The sequence below is a fragment of the Empidonax traillii genome, unplaced genomic scaffold (genome assembly GCF_003031625.1).
Source record: "Empidonax traillii isolate 1590-97213 ecotype Southwest subspecies unplaced genomic scaffold, ASM303162v1 scaffold539:size425684, whole genome shotgun sequence".
NCBI classification, from domain to species: domain Eukaryota; kingdom Metazoa; phylum Chordata; class Aves; order Passeriformes; family Tyrannidae; genus Empidonax; species Empidonax traillii.
The window spans coordinates 337,287-358,579 of NW_020955732.1; the positions used below are offsets into that span (position 1 = coordinate 337,287).

General features: G+C 35.4%; 1 protein-coding gene across 1 annotated transcript in view; it reads right to left on the bottom strand.

Moving 5' to 3' along the window:
- Positions 1 to 20,884, bottom strand: part of LOC114064379 (CUB and sushi domain-containing protein 1) — a gene marked incomplete at both ends in the record, with an annotated part of 349,288 nt that extends 328,404 nt beyond the window's left edge. Inside the window, 2 exons of the mRNA XM_027897375.1 lie at positions 3,050 to 3,127; positions 20,772 to 20,884. Coding sequence (XP_027753176.1) covers positions 3,050 to 3,127; positions 20,772 to 20,884 — 191 coding nt within the window. The remainder of the gene's footprint in view (positions 1 to 3,049; positions 3,128 to 20,771) is intronic.
- Positions 20,885 to 21,293: the final 409 nt, after the last annotated feature.

The window sequence follows — 21,293 nt, forward strand, 5'->3', positions numbered from 1 at the left end:
ACTATGTCTGCTGCAGAGGTAATGTTCAGAGGTTTGAGATGATAATCACCCTCTGAGAGAGTTGCTGGACACAAATATTGCCATGAAAACATTAATTCAAGACCCAGCAATCAAAATTATATTTTTATGTACTCAGTCACAATGCAAACTGTAGTCATAGTACTTTTAGAAAAGGCCTAAACCATTAGGAACACAATCTGCAGGCTTATTCCATGTTAGAATAAGAGTGAGTGATGATAGCAAGATGGGTCAAGTAAGTTCCTTTGGGAATATACCATATATATCAAAATGATAACAAAAGTGGGTAGACTAAACCTGTAACTAATCAGATGGACACCGACAGATGTAATGGGATTGGCATTCCCTAAGCAGTTTCAGAAAAAAAACCTTCTCTTACTCCTCTGAGAGATCAGCTTCATACAACCAAGGGAAATATGCTGACTGGATTTGACCAGTGTTTGAGGCAGCTCAAGCACTTAAAGCATGAGAACCGCCTGTCCATGTGCTTTCTCCCAGTTTACTCTTTCTGACCTTTGCCAAGTGTAAGGTATGGACAAACACGGACCATATTTTAGTTCAATTCTCTTTTGCATCCTTTTCCCATTTTCTTGCATAAATTAATCATGATTCAGCCACATCTGGCTCACTGCTAAAGAGTAATGGCTGGCAGGGATATAATAGCTTCATATGTTTCCATCAGATGTACACAAAAGAAGGAGGGAAAAAAAAAAAAAGAAAAAACTCCAACCAACCCAAAAAAACCAAAAAAATCCCCCCAAACCCCCCACAAAACAACAACAACAAACCAAAAACACAACAAACCCAATCAAAAAACAATCCAACAAAAAACTATTGTTTCCCTATGGAGTGACATGATAGATAATGACTTTTTTCCCAATAGTAAGTCTACAGAGGTACCTATATCCCAAAACAATGCTTTTCTACCTGGTTCTTTCTAAAGGATGGCAGAGCAGCTGAAACAAATCTCGCAGAAGTTCAGGCAGGTCCAGGAGGAGAAGGAAAGTGAGCTATGACTGTACACCACTGAAATATTGAAATAGTGTTCTGCATTCCACGAGGAATTATCAGTAATGTTATTATAATTGGTAACATTTTCTACCTAAATCCTAACAGATTTGTGCCACTGTTAAATGCTTTCTGCAGCTGCTCTCAGGTTCTTCTTGGGAGGAAGAGCTGTGGAAAAGCTGCAGGTCACAGGATGTGCAGGGTATGCTCTCACAGCATTTGTCGTGATGGTGTTTGAATTCTATCTATGTCCCATAAACCAAAATCTAAAAGGAAGTTTTCTGCTTTATAAAGAGAGAATTTTTAAAAGATCTAACATACAAAAATGGTGAGGAGTGTTAGTATTTAATTCAGTATTTAATTATTTTTTTTTAGAGATTTGCTAAATGGCATCAAATGATAATATCCACTCTTATCAGTTCTCTAAGTCAAATTCCCAATTACATTTTCTGTCTACATAATTACTAGCAAGAAAAATGGTTAAATATTAAAGGCTTACATCAAAAAGTGTAGCAAATACTTTTGAATACAAATGTTTGTATTTTAATCTTACCATTTTTATAAGCTTCATATATGTGAAAGTAATGGAAATAATAATAATAATAAACTTCTTAGATTTATGTCAAGTCAAAACACACAAAAAGGCAATTTACATTTGAAATAAGCAGCAATTTTAAGACTGCCTTATAATAATTTTTCCACAGCCTGTCTTACTTTCACTTTCCGTAATTACATGTAGTGTTAGACAGCATGCACTCTGAGTGTAAGCAGAGATCACACAGTTCCCAGAGGTAACTTATAAATAATGAAATAATCACCCATTCAGATACAAACACCAAAGAGCTAGATCATCTTTTTTGCAACACCTTGCATAAAAAGTTCCTTTTGAGTGCCACATCATCAACATGCAACATTTACAGCAGAAAAGTGTCATGCCTCTTTTGTTCCAGTGAGCATACCAAAACACTGACTTTGTATTAAACAATTCACTGTAGAAACACAGAGACAAAATCATATCCCCTAGACATCAGCTTTCAAGACACTCTTTCTCTCTGTACTTGCAGAATAGCACACAATAAGGCAAACACACCCTAGGTTTCAATCCATTGAATTCAGTGTTCTTTCATGTGGAAATAATTTATCTGAATACATCTTAGTCATTACATTTACACTTTTAATGAGTTCTGGGTGAACACGGGCTTACTTTTTTTTTTTTTTTTTTTTTTTTTTTTTTTTTTTTTTTTTTTTTTTGAGGGGGTGGGGCTAAGGGACTCTCAGTTTTCAAAATTTAAAAATATCCTCTTTTTCTTGTTTCAAGACTGGCCTGATTAAAAGAACTCAGATTGCTAGTTCAGGGAAAGAGATGCCCAGAAAAACCAACAACCTCATAGTCCCACAGATAGCTTGTTGATTTTAGCCTTACACTATACATGGGAGAAAAGGTGTAGAGGGATGGAAGAGATGTCATTCCAGAGTGCACTTGGCATGCAATGATGGGAAGGTGATGTTGTGACCTCTATCTTCTTCAGAAGCTGGAAATTACAGCAATTCTTAACCCTTTCTGAGTAAAACTGGGAAAAGGCAGTCACCAGGATATTGTTTGGTAAGGGGAGGAAAAATTAGAGCTGTGATATTAAGTGAGGGGGGGAAAAAAGATCAGAAAGTATAAACAGATACAAAAAATGTTAAGATACCTTCACTATCCCCAGTGCTGAATTGTTAAAGTCTACATGGCACCATTCTCACTGGATTTCCTAATCTGCCTTGCATCTCTGAATTCTAAAAATTCCAATATATAAAAATCCTGTGCTAAATATAATGTAGGTTTTTTTCTGCATAAACCACCATATTCTACTTTTTACACCCTGAGTATTATCAGTGGAGTTCTAATAAAGTGACAATTGAAAACATAATAACCATTTTAGGACCACAGCTTCCCAATATGTCTCTCTTTGATTTGTACATCTAAAAGTATTCAAGAAGATATATGCAGTCACTAAAAATAATGGTATAAACAACTTACAGACAGAATTTTTGTGGTTGCTGTCTTTGCTGGGCAACATCTTGACTCCTCTTGATTTCAGTTCAATTGCTTTTTTCACTGAGAGACAAAGTAAACAAAGAAAAGGTAATTCATTATTAAACATCATGAAAAGGACATATAGCAGTCAAATCATACAAAGCTACACAGGACTCCTACAGAAGATTGAAACAACTGCAGCTTCTGTGATATTCCAAATAAATTTTTACAAAAATACAAACATTTATCATATTTCAGAAGACGTCCCTTTTAAACAGACATTATCAGGATTGGCAATATTTTGAATTCAAGTTTGCTTAGGTTCAAAGAAAAGAAAAACCTGTCCTAATTACATGTATGGACTTCCTATGTTTGCCACTGCATATGACAAAATCTTAAACATTTTTAAAACTTATTTCTTACATAAAATGTACAGAACATTGTTTACACATGTTTGAGGACCTCAAGCTTTAAATGTGATATTCACATCTGCTTTTATTTGATTCACTCTTCAGCAGTAGACATGTTTTTAGTTCAGTTTCCTAAGGAGATGAACACAATGTATTACATTACTTGGCTCACCTAACCTCTTTTTAATCTACAGGGCAATTTGAACTGAACTAGAAAGAAGAAAGAGTTCTCAAAGGGGCAGAGTTTTGTGAGACAGAACAGATACATGAGAGTTTTAATATCTTTTTTCTCTGTTTTAGTCAGCTGAATGGCTGATAAATTCCCAGCCTATCCCTACTAAGTAGTTAGGGCACCGTAGGAGGGATCAGGAGCCAAGTAGGAAGAGACACGAGAAGACACTCGTGCAGTTGTACATTAAGGAACACATGGGGTAAATTGTAATTGTAAAGGGTAAAATACAGGACACCATCACAGAATACTAATTATTTCTGTGGCTTGGGAAGTTGAAAGTAAAATCAGATGTAGAAAACAATTGCAGAACAAACCTGGACAATTCAAAACTATTGTGCAAAAAATCGATAGCCATAGCAAAATAGCTAGTGTCTAGCTTTGTGTACTAGAATGCTAAAGATGATGCATGCCAATAACAAAAAATACAAAAAGCAGTAATTCTTCCTTGATTCATATTAAATTTTTTTTTTAGATCTTGCAGTGGTTAATAATCTTAAAATGCTGTCAATTATCAAAGATATGAAAAGAAACAATAAATCAACTTAAAAATTTCTTAAATGTCAGTATTTAGTACTTCATAGCATATAAATATATAAATAATTATGACAGAATGTCAGTTATACCTTTTATCAACACATGGTATAGATTTTATGATTACCACACTATACACTGATCTCTATGCAAATATTTCTAAGAAGAGAAGCAGTAGAAACATCGTTAACATGTCTCTAAATACTGCATAACAAAAACATGATTCCATTGTAATTATTTCTATATTAGAATTCTAATGCTTTTGCCATCTCAGAATGAGATGTCTTTTCTTGACTGCTGAAATTGGGCAAGTTCTGCAGAAAGTACTTTCTGTGCTACGTATGCTGAAAGTGCAGTCATTTACACCTAAACCTAGAAAACAGGTGTTCAGATGATGAAAGATGATTGAAACACAATTGTAGCTGCATGATATGAAATGGTTTTGATAGCAGTCTGGTGTTTTCTTTTCTTCTAAGGCAGGAACTGTATATTATATAGACACATCAATGCAGAAAATAAGGCTAATATTCCCAAGGTCTTCTGGAAAGGCAAACCTCATGGATATGATTTTCTTAGGATTACTTTCTAGATTTAAGTCCTAAAATTTCCTCCAAGTGCCACCTTATGTTCTGTTTTTTTAAGGTTGCATAATTAGTCTGTTAAAATTATTCCATATTTAATGGAAAATGGACAACACAACCCTTGTAGTGAATATTTGAGATATGATCTGCAGTTGTGGTCCCTCCACCAGCATTAATTTCTCAATTTTTAAATATATGTGTCATGTAAAACATGTGAGCAGTTCTTGGATAATTCAAAACCCATTTATTCAGGAATGAGTGGTAAACCCATTGAGTTATTATGCAGTGGACGGAGAGAGATATACTCTCCTTTTTACACTCTCCTTTTCTTTGTTCTATGTCCATATTTTATGGAACGATGACAATCATCATTCAAATTCCTTGTAACAGTTCACTCTTAAAAGTATTTTTTAGACATATTTGAAGCACACTCTTGTGAATGAGGAAAAATTATACCTACCACCTGTATTTGAGAACAGAGAACACAAGCTGAAACAAGAGGTTCTGACCTGACATGTGAAAACATTTTGACTCTCAAGCATTGAAACAAGTCCTGCAGTTTCTATCCTTGGATTTTTTTCATATGTCAAACAAAAGGCATCTCACTGAAAGAACATTAGATAGGTGATTCACAATACTTAAGATCAGTCATCTAAAATGTATATTTTATGAAGAGATATACCTAACTCAAGGGGGAGATTCATCCCCTTCTAGAATAGATACAATGAATCCACCTACACAGATGCCTTTTCCTCTCCATAAAATATAACAGAAACACATACTGCTCACTCAAGCTACATTTTAGATGGTAATATCAGGTGGAATGATCCTTTATGCCTGGAGAAATTTAACAACCAAATGTAGGTATCTGAGAGATATACGGATCTGAGAGGTTAGTTTCATATATAAATACCAAAATTTTGCCTCTATTATGCATGTGTGTAAGTTTTCTTATGTAACTTATACAGCATTATTTTTAGTTTTAAAAGGTATTAAGCAAGCATAGTATTTCAAGTAAAAACTGTTCAACCTCTGAGAAAAAAGAGACCACTGCACGTCATGGTTTCAGTGAAATAGATTGACCCCTTCTGTAAATACAAGAAATACTCTAAATTGCATTTTTATAACCATTTAAATACCATTTGAATACATTTTCTGAGACATTTATCTTTTACTTCCTCATTTCTCATTCATTAAAAAGGGTTCTCCCGATTTCAAAGATGATTTGCCATTTAGGAGCAGAAAAGCAGGAATGGGTTTACATTAATAATGTCAGAAATGAACAGCACTTTCCACCTTTTAAGTGATTACTTTTGAAAATTTGCATAGCTTTCTGCTGTCTTCATTTAAACATTCAGTTAAGCTTACTGAATTAACCTTTTCTGTTAATCATAACTTCAAGGGCCTTTTGGTGATGAGTTACACATTCAGGGAGGAGGGTAGAGCTGAGTACTAGAAGTCCAAGACAATTTTATCAACCTACTAGAAAGCACTGGTGGTATTCCTTAGACTTTTGCCATAGTTAAAATAAACTCAGCCATGGAAAGATTTAGAGGAGCATTGTTCATTTTCAAAATGAACTCTGATGTCATATGTATTTAAAAATCTGTTAATCAGTATATTTTCATTAAAGATGAATGAGATCATCCTTAATTTAACAATCAAATATTTATAGACATCTTTTTTTCGTCTTAGAGAACTGGAAATATAAAAAATATTTGTAAAAATCTTATACCCATAGTGCGAATTTTTAGAAATAATGCACCTCAAGTGCACCTTAAAATGTTCTTATTTTTCAAAAATATTCTTATTTTGGTAGTTGGTAGTGTCAGCTCTATTTTCTGTATTCATAAGGCATACCAGTTTACTATGCTTTCCCTGCATTCCTAACTCTCTGTCATGGTTTCCCTGGTTCTTAAAAAGAAAGCAGGAATTTTTTCCCTTCCCCCCTGTCCACTGTGTGGAGGGAATGTTGAATGGGCAGTTAAGTAACACAAAAGAAGTTGCTGGTAAGGCCGCATTCCTAGCTGATGGCCCTCAGAATTTTGTCTTTTACTTTTTTCCTTCTCCTCTCCTGGGAAATAGGGGGGAGGAGTTCAGGTTGGCTGCTGGAACTGGAACAAGCTCAGAGTTGTCTTTGTTCTCAGCCTGGCTGTCAGCTGTGGATTCTGCTTGGATTTTCATCAGAGAGGAACTGTTTTGGGAGGTTTTCTCCTTCTCTGTTTATTGGTTTGCTTTGAAGGGGATTATAGGAGTATTGTGGGTATAGGAGTATTGTGGGTATAGGAGTATTGTTTGGTTGGTTTACTTGTTTTCTTTCTTTGCTTCTGCCAATACACATGTATCTTTTAATAAAGGACTGTTATTTTTTTTTTCCACATTTTTTTCCCATCAGTTGGAGCCTCCTTATTTCAGATTTACAATTGCTTAGAAGGAGGAGTTTGGGTCTTCCTCATAACTCATCCTCAGCAAAACATCCATGTCTCATTTACACTGAGACACTCTCTATAATTCAAAAGGAAATTTTTTGCCATTTTACTCTTACATTCTTACATTCTTACATTCTTACATTCTTACATTCTTACATTCATTTCTAGGAGAGTGGAACTCACAAAAGAATTGCTCTATTGCTGTTGCCATTTTAAAACCATATTATACACAGCAGCTCATTACAGCATGGATGGCTTCCTAAAATGAATAAAACAAAGAATTTATTTTAAAATTAAGTCTATCTTCCACAGTCTTGTTTCCCAGGACGCTTCTTTGAAAACTTTCCTTCCAAACTCTGGTATACTCCAAATTGCTCCAGGAAATGAAACCCGAAAGTTTTCTTTTTCGTGATAGTTTTAAATACAATTTTTAAGTACAATTACACACCATTAAACAAAAGCATGAAGCAGTTAGTCTTCCCAATATTGTCTGCACATATGTATTTCAGAGGTGCAAATAACTGTACAAAGTAATAGAGGATCAAACTTTGGGTATATAAGCAGTTCTGGAAGCACTACCCAAATAATTTATGCCTATTAACAAAAAGACCTATATACAAATTGTTAACCTTGTCAGAATCTACATCTTCCCAAAACTAAACTTGGTAATTTAGATCTTGATCTCTGATGATTCTTTAATTTTAATTCTTCTTGAGTCCATTCACATGATTCAAGCACTACATGATGTTTGGGAGATGATGATTCACCTGGGGATTTGTTTGATTTGAACAAGATAAGACAAGTCAGTACTTATTTTGCTTTTAACAAACTCTACATTCACCCTGAAAATTGTGCCAGCCTAACCAAAATCTACACAAATTCTCCAGAAAATTCAATATATTTACAATTTTTATCTGACACAGGAAGGTGCTTTTAAATTAGCCACTAATTATAAACAAGAGAAACTTACAAGGTAACATTTTTTTTAATTATTTACAAGTTTTTCAAGTATAATTTTCAGGGAAGAAAAATAATTTTCTGTGAATTCTATTTATATATTAGGAAATACTTCTTACTGTAGGTTATTATGTTCTTGAATTTTCTGAAACAACTAATTCTTATTTGAAGTTATATTTCAAAGTACACTGAGAGAGGTCCTGTGGAGTGTTGGTAGCTCTGTGTCCTCGAATTTGTAGGAGAAATTTGGTTTTCTCAGAGCCTCTTGCCTGCTTGGGCTATAAGGAAAAACTGTATAATAGATTTGTCTTTACCTTGCATAGGCTTGGGCTAACTCAAAGAAAATGGTAAATAAAAATTAAAAAAAAAAAACACCTAAAACTAATACCCCCCCCCAAAGTTTAAAGAAAACTATAATAAACAGTTACATGTTCTTCCTGTGCATCCATAAATTACCATTCCAAAGAAAAATTAACTTAAAAACCCCCAAATCTTAAATTATTCAAAGAAACTTCTCTAAAAAAGGTAAATTCACTTAGATTGTTGACTTTCTTGAAGAACTTATTTTCCTTCTGTGATGCCAACTAATTAGTAATTGATTAATAATTACACAGAATATGAAGATTGGAGGCAGCCACCTTTCAGACCCAGCTTCTACAGTTATAAAGTGGAGGTTTTTTAATCGTTTTTGTTTTGTTTTAAATTGTGTTCCTACTATCTGACATGCAAGGTTTTATAAAGAACTTGTAATTTGTGGTTGAAGATTAATTTCAATTTATCTGTATTACAATATCAAAAATCTGTGTGAATTTGTCATATAATTTTCAGGGTGGGTATGACTTTCAAGTAAATGCAAAGTAGCATGTATTCTTTAGCACCAAGAATTTGCAGTTGTATTCTCTGGTTGTGTAATTTGCTTAGCGGAGACAGGACAGAAATTAGTAAGAAGAAAAGCGCAGAGAGGTGAACAGAAAGTGAAGATACTGCAAGGCTCAACTTATTGCTCATTTGTAGGGCATTACTGAGAAATAATTTAATCTAGAGAGGGTTTTTGAGGTGTTATGACACTCTTTAAAGATAGAACAGAAACTGAAAAGTGGAAAGATACCTCTGCAGTTCGGCTAAGCTAGAACAAGAACTTACAAATTTTACAGAAAGGGAAATTTTGCTTTCATGAGAAAAAAACCCTTTTTGACAGTATGAGTGATTAAGCCCTGGAATAAATTACTCAGAGAAGCTGTAGAACATTAGTCATCACTACATTTTAAGATCATGTTAAATTAAGATCTGAAAACAACAGCGAAATATGTTTGCCTCTTCTTTGATATAGGGTTAGCCTATCAAGATAGGTAGGTTTCTTAAACCTATTTTCTATGATTTCATAACAGTAATCAATAACAAAAAGTCATTTGGTTGAGAAACAATAAGTGGCTAAGACCTCAGTGGGTTTTTTTTGGATTGTTAGCATATGAAATTAATTCATTACACCTACATTTCACTGCACATGTGCAAGCAGGCAAATGCTGTGCAGTACACAAGTCGTATCAAAGCCAGATAAGATATTATATTACTTGGTTTACATAGTGTTATGTTTGATCTAATTTACCCTCTTTTAGTTCTAGTATAGTTATACTCTGACAATAATCTTATATGACTCCAAAACAACTTCCTGTTTGTTCCTAAAATTTTCTCTAACAGTCTTTGTGTGTGTCTTGGATGACATAATATGTTTTTTCCCAGTTACCCAAATACATGAGTATCTTGCCAATTTTTCGTTCTGCATGAAATAACCTCCAAGATCTCAGATACTGGCTACCACTCAAAGCTAAAATATTCTGACATCATCTGCTGGTACTTCCTCAAGCTGCTCTGCTGCTGCTCTGCTGAGTTCAGCTCTTGGCTGCCTTTCACTGCAGATTTTTCCCAAGTACAGATATGTGAAGGTGAAGAGGAATAACATATCATATTGACCAGTATCTGGTGATCTCAAGAAGCACCTTTCCTGTCCAGCCTTAAGCTCTGCGTCACCTTAACTATGTTTGTATGTATGAGAACTATCTATTAAAAAGACTGACACTTTGCTTTAAATATTTTGCAGAGTTCAGTAAGAAACAGTGATGTGCTTGCAATAACATTCATAGGATTATTCGTGAAGGAAATTAGCAAATTTATCTCACTACAGGGCAGGATTCCTCAATTTCCTTTTGTTTAATTTCACTGCTCTGATTTTCTTCAGGTTGAGTAATCTTATTGCAAAACACAGTATTTTCTTAATTCAGATTGAAGAGTCCAATTAAGTGCATTGTTTGCTTTGCACTAGTGCCTAATCCTTTCTGTGGACAATTATGGGAGTACTACTATTTTTTGACTCCGGAAGAAATAATGTACATTTTCCTATTTGGCAGCATCAGTAATTTATCTGCATTCTGCTTATAGATCAAACATCTCTTTCTTATTACTCAAAGTCTTGTGGGACCAGTAAACAGATTGTTACCTATTCCTAGGTTTTGTTCTGTTTCGCAATGGCTGGTTGTACCATGAATTCTTTCTAAAAGTTTAGTAGTTGTGGGAATAAGGAAAAAAACATCAACCATTCTCAAACTTAATATTCACTTCAGTTTATGAAGGAAATGTTATAATATGGGTTTTTTTTATAAAACGAGATCCAAGATTCAATAACCGAGGAGGATTCTTGCAAGTTTTCTTCTTAGCTACCCGTTTGACATTTGCTGAGGCATCACAATTTTCTATAGGATCTCTAGTTTAAACCAACACACTGGAATAGTCCAACACTCCACTGTTTCTGTATTCCTTGCCTGAAGAGTATTCTGTCTAATACTCCATCCCACTGTTTCTCTTACTAACAGGTTTCAAAATCCTCCCTACTAATCAGTATTATAGCTCCAGAGAGCTTCACAGTAGGCAGAGATGTTTCTACTATATGGCTAGGTGTAAAAGCTGTAAGTTTATGATCAGTTGGCTTCCTTGTTCCATCAGTTTAACAAAGTACTGCCTGCCACTATCAGATCTTCCACCTGCTCCCTTTGCTGGAAATCTCTGCATGCAGTAGTAGTGAATAAATGGTACAGCCTCAAGATAAATTGGTGTCACAATAGATTTTTACACAAATCTTTCTCATTCTATGTGTATAAGCTGACACAGGATCTGCAAGTTTAAAAAGAAACAATGCCATTTGTTTTCCATTAACCTTTTCTATGTCGCTTAGTTGGCCCCTTGCCCTGATGAACTGCCTTAGCTACTTTGTGCTTTCAATGTATGATATATCATAATAAAGCCACTTCAGCAGGCATCAAGTCTTCAATGTCTGCAGATATCCTCCACAGTTCTGGAAAATAATATCAACACAATTTGCTCTATGACTATATCATAGCAGAACACACAGAGTTTGTAGGAATTGTCTCTAAAAAATAAATCATAAAATGAGATCCACTCAGCTCCTTGTTTGAATGTCACTTCAACTATAGTCTTTTGAACAGTTTTAGGGGGGATAACATCATGAAGACTGAATAGCTGCTAGATCAGCATCTGCTAAGTGCTAACATCATGAAGCAGCTACGCCTGAGCCTTTTCAGCAATGGAAATTTTACTGGACCCTTAAGAAAGAAGTACAACTTAGCAACCTGACTGTAACCAAGTACAAGCTTCTACCTTTAATGAGGTATTTTTTGTTTCTTTGCAAAATGCCCAAAAATCAAGGGGTAGTGTGTTGACCCTGGCTTGACACCACATATCCACCAAAGCCACTCTATCACTCCCCTCTGCAATTGGACAGAGGAGAGAAAACATAACAAAGAGTTCATGGACTGAAATAAGGGCTAGGAGACGTCACTCACAAATTACCATCATGGGCAAAAAAGACTCTAATTTGGAATATTGGTTGAATTTATTACTAACAAAATCAGAGCAGGCTAACGGAAGTAAAATAAACTTAAAAGCACCACCCCCACCAACCCCCTCTCCTTCCCAAGTTCTACCTCCTGCCCCCCAGCAGCGCAGGGAGAAAAGGAATGAAGGTTATGGTCAGTTCATCACAGTTCATTTCTGCTGCTGCTCAGGTACAGGAGTCCTTCCCCTGCTACCCATGGGGTGCTTTCCACAGGAGACAGTCCTTCATGAACTTCTCCAGTGTGAGTCCATAGGCAACAATTCTTCACAAAATGCTGCACCATGGGTACCTTCCATGGGGTGCAGTCCTTCAGGCACAGGCTGCTCCAGTGTGGGTTCTCCACAGGACCACAAGTCCCGCCTATATCCTTGGTTCAGCAGGTTCCTGCTCCATCATGAGCCTCCCACAGGGTCAACCTCCTTCAGGTATCCATCCACTCTGGTGTGGGTCTCCCCCACAGGCTGCAGGCGGATCCCCGCACACCCATTGACCTCCATGGGCTGCAGGGGCACAGCTGCACCACCAGGATCTGCACCACGGGCTGCAGGGGAACCTCAGCTCTGGTGCCTGGAGTATCTTCTCCCTCTCCTTTCGCATTGACCTTGGTGTCTGCAGAGTTGTTGACATGGTCTCACTCCACTCTTCTCTGGCTGCAATTTTCATCTGTGCAATAACTTTTTGTCTCTTTTTTAACTACGTTATCACAGAGGTGTTACTATTGCTCCTGATGGGCTTTGCCTTGCCCAGCTGTGGGTCCATCCTGAAGTCAGAAGGCATTGACTCTACTGGACATGGGGGAAGCTTCTGGCAGCTTCTCACAGAAGCCACCCCTGTAGCCTCCCCACTACCAAAAGCTGGTCACACAAACCCAATACACAAGGGTTCATAATAATATGCTCCTATATGGTGACTTATAATAATAAGACTTTTTACCAGAATGCCCTTGTGTTAAGACAAGTCTGTATGCAGCCTTTGTCAAATGTCTCACTCTCTTGGCACTGAGAAATTCTACCTAAACTTTGGAGTGAAATTTTTGAAGACAGAACTTTATCATAGGGTTCAATTCTTCTGTACTTTTAGTAAGTGTAGTTCCTTTAGATAAATATTTTTTTCTTTTTGTCATTCTATGTCAACTTTTGGGCTTTTCTTAAAATTTTGAGAAAAAAAGATATTTTTGTGACGTCAGAACAGACAAGAGGACCAATCTCTCTTAAGAATGTATGTTGCCTTTATGAGGTGTCAGTTTTAACAATAAAATCAAAGATAATTTCTAATGCCAATCACTGAAAAAGAAAAGGTTTCCAGGCTTTAAAAATGGAAGAGAGCCAGTCAAGCATGTGCTGAACTCAGAATATGTGCCAAATTACTGACTGATACATATGAATGCATGGGACAATAAGATGTCAAATATTGATTTCATTACTATAGTTTTTATTGGATTAAAATTCTCCTTTTTGATCAAACAATCTAATTTTAGAGATGAGAAAATACAGGTCAGTGGTCAGTGGTGTTGGTTATTTTACATTCTCAGGTGTCAATGCAGGATATATTACGGGACTGAAATTTTGAGAGAGACTTAAAATCAGACTACAAAATGACAGTTTAAGCTGATTTCCAGAGGGAGGGAGCTATTCACTATCAACAGTCACGTACAAAGATTTGGCCAAAAGAATTTTACTTTTAATAGAAAAAAGATTTATTCCTTGTGACTTCATAAACAAACTTTCTCCAATAACTTACCTCATTGTAGGCTTGTACAGATTTTACCACACAGTTGAATAAATGTTTGCAATCTAAACCAATTATACTAAGCCAAAGTTCAGGGAAAATATTTTAATACACTTTTACTTAAATGTAAACAAGTAAAAATAAAAGACTCTCAAAACAAATGACTGTACTTACAGGATGTAGGCAAATCAACATTTACAGTATAAAAGTGAGTAAGAAATAAAACGTAACACAACAAAAAAAAAAAGAAAAAGGAAGAAAAAAAAAGAAAAAAAAGGAAGAATAAAAAAGTCAAGCATAGTCTACCTACAGCAGCCTTGACAGGCATACAAATAGAGTTAAGAAAAATTATTTGTGTCTCTAGGGTGTATAATTTAGATAATTACGACTTAGCTAGTTAATGTCATAAGTTTTCATGACTTTTTAAAAGAAAAAATAGAAGTAGGACAGAAATAAACACATGGGGGGGGAAAAGGTAAATGCAGTTTTAGCTGTAGATCCAGCTGTAGATCCAAATGTAGTTTTAGCTGTAGATCCTGAGATTGCTAAAATCAGATAAGTGGGTCACTGGAAGTTCCAAATAGCACCAACTGCATTAAGTGGTGAAAATTACTTCCAATGAGAGATTTAAAGAACTCATCCTCTTCAGTTTATCTTGGAGACTGAGGGGTGACTCAGTGCTTCAAAAAGCTAACAAAAGACTTTTTACTCTGTTGAGGGAAAATATCACTACTGGACACAGAAACCCAGACTAATACAAATGATAAAACAGGACTACATATTTACCAGTGTTTGTGTAAACCACAGAAAAGAATGCTCAAGCAAGATGATGGATTACCTCCTTGTTGATTTTTGCACATCAAGACGGTTTATTCTCTTGATAATAAAATTTAACAAAATACAAATTATTGTCTCAGTACCATTTTAAAGGAAAAATATATATTCAGCATCACTTAAGAGGTAGAAAATAATAGGTTTTTCTGGCTTTCTGATTTTATCAATTGATTTTACTAATTTTCTTTTTGAAATTTACTCTAAATAACAATTATAAATGAAATCCCTGACTAAAAGTACCAAGGAAATACTGCAAAATTTTTTTCACTTATTTTCAACATAATTTCTAGGGTTTTAATGAATACGTAGGCAGGATAGACACACATTTATATGCAAACAGTGAACTATGAAAATTCATTGAAAGAACTAGCAATTGCAAGTTGATTTTACATTATTTCACTCCTGGTTTTCCATTAGCACATGTTTATTTCAGCAGCCTCTATTATATTCATTGTTTGACTTCAGGATTATCTGTTTGTTAAATCCTGAATTATTGAAGGTAGTCAAACACAACAGATAGATAACTTCTGGTACATAATTATCAAAATAGCTAGTACCTTTATGAATCTCTGAAAGCTTGCCAGAAATAGCATACTTGATTTCAAAGGCACTACAAGTGAGGCCTGAGTTACTGTGAAACACACCCAGCAATCGTGTTTTCCTATGGAAACTTTCTATTCTATTTCTAGGAATTTTGAAGTAAATATTTAACTTAAGCAGATTAGTTTTAGCTTTATAGAAAAAAGCATTGTGGGTTTTTTCCGTCTTAAATAGAAACCCAAAAATATTAAAACAACCTACTGTTCTGGAAATAAGCAAAAGCTAAGCAAGCATTGTGTACGTGCTGTAAATATGCAAAAGCAGAGGATTCATTATCACACCTTTTAAGTCATCCTGTTTACACTGATAAGCTTTGTTTCTGGAAAGTGCTAAATTTTCATCTCCTTGTGAGCCTGTTAATGACACTTCACCTCTGGGGAATTCATGCATTTGTGAAGCACTGGCATAAGACAAATCATAACTCTGCTACTCCCACTGAATATGCAAGAACCACAGGTGAGGGTAGAGAAATGTAAAAGAAAAAGAAGTTCATAACTAAATTAATTGTAACATCTTTTCCCCCTATGACAAAGCTACCACAGAACAAGGCAGAACAAGAACTGAATCAGATTGTATCCACTGGGATTGTTGATTTCCATGAGACCAAAGTTGCTGGTATGGGAGACATGAAGCAGACAAAGCAAATCATGTCACTTCACTACAATTTGTTTTTGTGATTTTCAGGGCCATTTAAAAGAACTCTGAAACTATGAAAAAAAAATCCACAGATACACGGAGAAATAGGGACATAAATATTTTTATTGATAAAATCAACACTAAAAAACCAAAAATCAAAAGAAAGCAAGAAGGTTAGCAGGGTGAGGAAAAACAACAAGCACCAAAACAAACCCTTCACTCTATACCCAATTAATTTAGAAAAATTTCTCTAAATTTCTTCTCTAATCTGATGGAAGATGGGACAGTAAATATGATTCAAGGTGAAATCCAAACACCCACCATTTAGATACACCCTGTAGATTACATTTTTTTATTCACACATTCAGCTTGCCAAGCATTTAAACAATACATATAGTTTTAAAACTACATATAGTTAATGTATTCAAGTGTGCAATTCCAGTACACTGCTTTAATTTTTTTCTTGTTAGTGAGCTGGTTTTCCTGACCATGTTAAAATAGGGCAATAAATGTTGCAAAAAATGCAAGCTTATAAAGATCTGAAAATTTTGCCGAGCAAACAAATTAACTATACATAGCTTTAAATCAAATTGGTAGTTCCAATATTGCACTGAAGTAGATTATAATAATTCTGCTTGCCTGATCAAAGACCAAACAAAGAAAATAAAATAAATTGCCTGCTTGTTAGTAGTAGTTTTGGCTGACTGGAAAAGGCCAAGTTACAGCTATAATATAGCCATGATAACTTGATTATAAACATGATGTAAATCTTATAAGAGTTGAAAAGAGTGATTAAAGTATCTATGTGCTAACTGTATAAAATTCTGATAATCTGAATTCTTACCAGGAAAGAAAAAAAAGTCTCTTATCCCATCACTGTTCAGAGGTGTGTTTTGCTGCCTCCAATATTGACTAGCCGTTTGAAAAGCCAGTGATGTTGATACATGTGTTAGGTTAGGCAGAGGAGCACAGGGAGGTGACAGTGGATGGGTGAGACAAAAACCACCTCACCCTGGCTCTCCCAGGACCATGACAGGTCCATTCCACAACAGCAGAAGAAATGCAGAGTTCAGGGCAAGTAGGGGAACCCCAATAACAACGTAGAACCCAAACTCTATCCCAGCCTCCCAAGGGCTGTTCCTGGTGAGATCCAGCCCACAGGCCTGGGGGACAGCTCACACTAGGAGCTCTCCAGTCACTTCAGAGGCTGAAGGGGGCACCTGCCCAGTAATACAGGGCTCATTGAGGGGTACAAGGGAAGAGCATTTTGGGATTGCACAGGGCTAATTATGGAGTATTTAAGGATAACAATATCAGGGAAAGGAATGGATTCAGGTGCTTTGGGGTAGAACACATATTAAAAGTACAGGAATAAAGTAATTGTAGGGGCTGGTTGCATGTAACCTGAGGCTGGTCATTATGCTTGTGTGACCACACCCTGTGTAGTGGCTGTACCTGTAGTGGCATGGCTGCAGGGACGGCTTCTGTGAGAAGGTGCTAGAAGCTTCTCCCATGTTGGATAGAGCCAATGCCAGACAGCTCAAGATAGACCTGCTGCCGGCCAAGGCTGATCAGTGATGGGATAACATATTTAGGAAGGGGAAAAGTTGCTGTGCAGCATAAATTGTAGCTGGAGAAAGGAGTGACAATGTGTGAGGGTCGAGCTTGTTTTGCCCATGACAGTAACACAATACATTTTCTGTTTCCTGTCCTGCTGGGGTGGGGAAATGATTGAGTGACTTGGTAGGCACCTGGCATCCAGCTAAGGTCAACTCCCCACAGTCTTTACGATGCAATCTGCAAATGGACAAGCTACCACTTTTCGAGGAATATCTTGTGATTTTGTTTTGTTAATAATATTTATATCTGACAGCTATTAAAAAAAATATGTGTTATTAGGTCTCAAAAATACAATAATTTCCTATCTGGCAAGGCAGAATAGGCTGCTTTAATTTAACATCTGAGGACTGCAATCAAAATTAAAAATTTTTTTATTTTCCCAAAACAATAGAGACTACTGTTCTTGTGTAGCATAATTATACACCTTCACCACAAACCATGACTGAATGAAGGAATCAATCACAAAAAGACAGCTCAGACTGACTTTAAAGGACTGTTCCTTCTAAAAAGAAGCAAAAGTAGAAAGCAGTCTAAGCAATGTTAGAAAGCAGAGTCCTAAATGCCCTGAAGACAGCTGTCTAATATTTAGAATCTCTAGGAAATCAGAACAATCAAAAAGATTCTTAGGATTTGGTCAGATTGGTAATGGGGACTTGTCTATTCGTAAAGTGAGTATTAAGTGGTTACTTCAAAAGAGTCTATGTATTTTATTATAACTGTCTCAAAGACAAGATAATTCAAGTACATATCAATTCCAACTACATGTGTGTATTCTGGAATAGTTCATTTAAACTATTGTAAATAGTTGCCCATAAGGAAAATGTCTCTCAGAGGTCTCAGAGTCATAGAGCGTACACTGCAGGATTTGCCTGGATGACAAATTTAAGAATTGTGTCTGGAGGTAATCATTATTTGAGGTATGTGTTTTACTTCTAGGTTTTCTTCCAGAAATCTAGGTCATGTATGTCACAGGAGGTTTTTTTGTGGTTTGTTTGTGGGTTTTTTTCCATGATCAGCTCAAATAAGAATTAACTCAAGAAAAGAACCAAAGATGGAAATACATGTAAAAGTTGTTGAATTTTAGCAAAAATAAGTTCCTGAAAACGAAAACATGAGGGAGAGGCTGAGAGAGCCTGGAAATTTTAGCCTGGAGAAGAGCAGGTTTAGGGGAAGTAGGAGGGAATCTGATTGTTGTGTATTAATACCTGAGAAGATAAGATAATATAAAGAAGGTGAAGACAGACTCTTCATGATGATACTCATTGACAAGACATGAAGCAATAAGCAAAAACTGAAATAGAGGAAATTCCACTTACAAATAAGTGAAAGTTTTTTTACTGTGAGGGTAAACACTGGAATAGGTTGCCCAGAGAGGCTGTAGAGTGTCTAATCTTGAAGGTATTCAAAATCCACCAGACACAGTCCTGGGCAGCTTTTTTTAGGTGACCCTTCTTTGAGTAGGGGACTGGACTAGACAAACTCCAGAAGTCTCTTCCAATCTGTGCTATTATGCAATCTGTGGTACTAGTAGACTAGTCTAGCTCTAAACATTAACTCTGTTTAAAATAAAATCCCAAATAAATGCTTAGTTTTCAAATACTCATATAATACAAGTGTAATAGAAAAGGATTTATTGAAGCTCTTACATTAATCAGCTTTTTATACCACTCTGAAATTTCATCCTATTTGTCACTTTCTTCTAGGTTTTAACTCAGTTTATGTTTATATCACTAACATGGGAATTCATTTAATTGCAATTGAGCCTAAGATGGCTGTGGCTTATGTAATTCAGAGATCTTTGTATTTAACACAATAAATTTTATAAAACTGCATTTCAAAAGAATTATTTAACTTCAGAAAGGAAATTTCCATAATTGTAAGAATCTGAATTGCAGTAAGAAACTTTCACTTGTCATTCACAAGCTAGATTCTACATCAGTGAAGTTTACACTTACACCCAATACCTGATGTATTATGCAGAGCAGCAGATGTACATCTGAAATAATGATCTCCCCAGATATTTCCTAAAAGCTTTAACTCCATGGTAAGTATTTGTCTAGAGATAAGATATATTGAAAAAGAACAAAAGCTATTTTCCCATGTATGTTACTTTATACCAAACTTCCCCTTGTTATTCTGTTGATTCATAATTTTCTGACATGCCAGCAAGATGAGTCACATTGTTTTTGTGATCTCCAGTCAATAGGCTTAAGACACAGAGTTAACATAAGCTGTGCATTTAAATTTGTGGTCACCAATAGTGGTATGCATCCCTGGTAAACTTTGAAAAAATAAGTTGTAAGTGCAAAAGATCATAGAATACATATTTGTGTTGAGTTGACACAATGAAATGAAATTTCAGAATTTTTTTTTTTAAATAAAAAGTCAAAATACGTTTAAAACTAAAAGAACTATGTATTTTAAATGCTTTTGTTGCATATGTATGTCATAGTCACCAGAAACACACATTTGTCTCAGTGTATTTGTCATTTCTAAAATGATAGAGGTTCCAGAGTTTCATGGAAAAAAAGAAAGGTCTAAAGTAATAAATGATATGATGGTGTGGGAGGTCAAAGGGTTGAAACAGCCTACATAAGCACAGAATTTAAAAACACAGATAAATTAGGAAGCTCTTTTATTTTCAATATAACTAACATGTCTTTCATCTTGAGTAATGATTCAAGAGTCAATAAAGAAGCCATTCTAAAAAATTGCATTTTAAAAAGTATCTAGGTGAACATAAGTAGAAATTGACAGCAACGCTGACATCCTTTTGTCTTCTTTTAAAGTTTTATATGGAAATCTATGCAAGAGGCTGAAATATAATTTGTACTATACTATGGTTGAGTCAAATTTCCAAATGATGAATGTAGCTCCCAGATAAGAGTTAGATTTTGAATAATGAAGGAAAACAATGTTTATATGGCAGTATGACTTTGTGTGAATTGACTTTCTGCAAGTTGCATTCCAAGCATGTTTTTAAAGCAAAGATCAGACTGAATGCAAAGCAATTTATTACAGAAAAAATGAGCAATCAAATATATACTTAGAGCAAACTGCATTGTGAAGTACACATACTTCTTCCAAAAGTAAACCCCTAGAGATATCTGATCACACAAGGATGATACTCAGCGTAAGAGCAGTAGTAGTCAGCTGTTTACTACAAGCCTGATATTTAAACATAATTTTCAAATTTCACCCTTCTTTAGTGATGCTTAAAGGTAAAGAATTTTTTTGCTGAACTTTTATAGGTTTCCTACCTTGAAACTGAGCATTAAATCCCTTCCGTCGGTGATTGCTGTCAGATGTAAAATGGAGTCGTAACCAGTTCTTACTGCTGATAACAGGAGAAGGTAGATTCATGCCAGTCAACCTGGAAAAAAAGAATCTAGTATTAATGGTTTAAAAAAATCATGTGGACACTACTTAGAAAAAAACCCACAAAGTCAAAATATGTTGACCAAAGTGATTCACTGTCATCTCATCTCAATGTATTACTAGTTAAGTAACTATTATACCGTGAGAAATGTCAGGGTTTGTTTCCCATTACACCTATCCATTTTATGGTCATACCTTGTATTTCTAAACTACTTTTTCATGAATTAAAGAGGAAAAGCAGTCTTGTGAGTGTGTGTATGTATACAGGCATGTGTCAAAATATTAAGCAAAAAATAAGCATATTCAGTTATTATAAATTTTCATCATCTGACTCTCTGCTGTGAGAGTTACCTTACAGGAAGCCATATGTCAGGTATTGAGAAATGATAAATAAGGGTTATAGA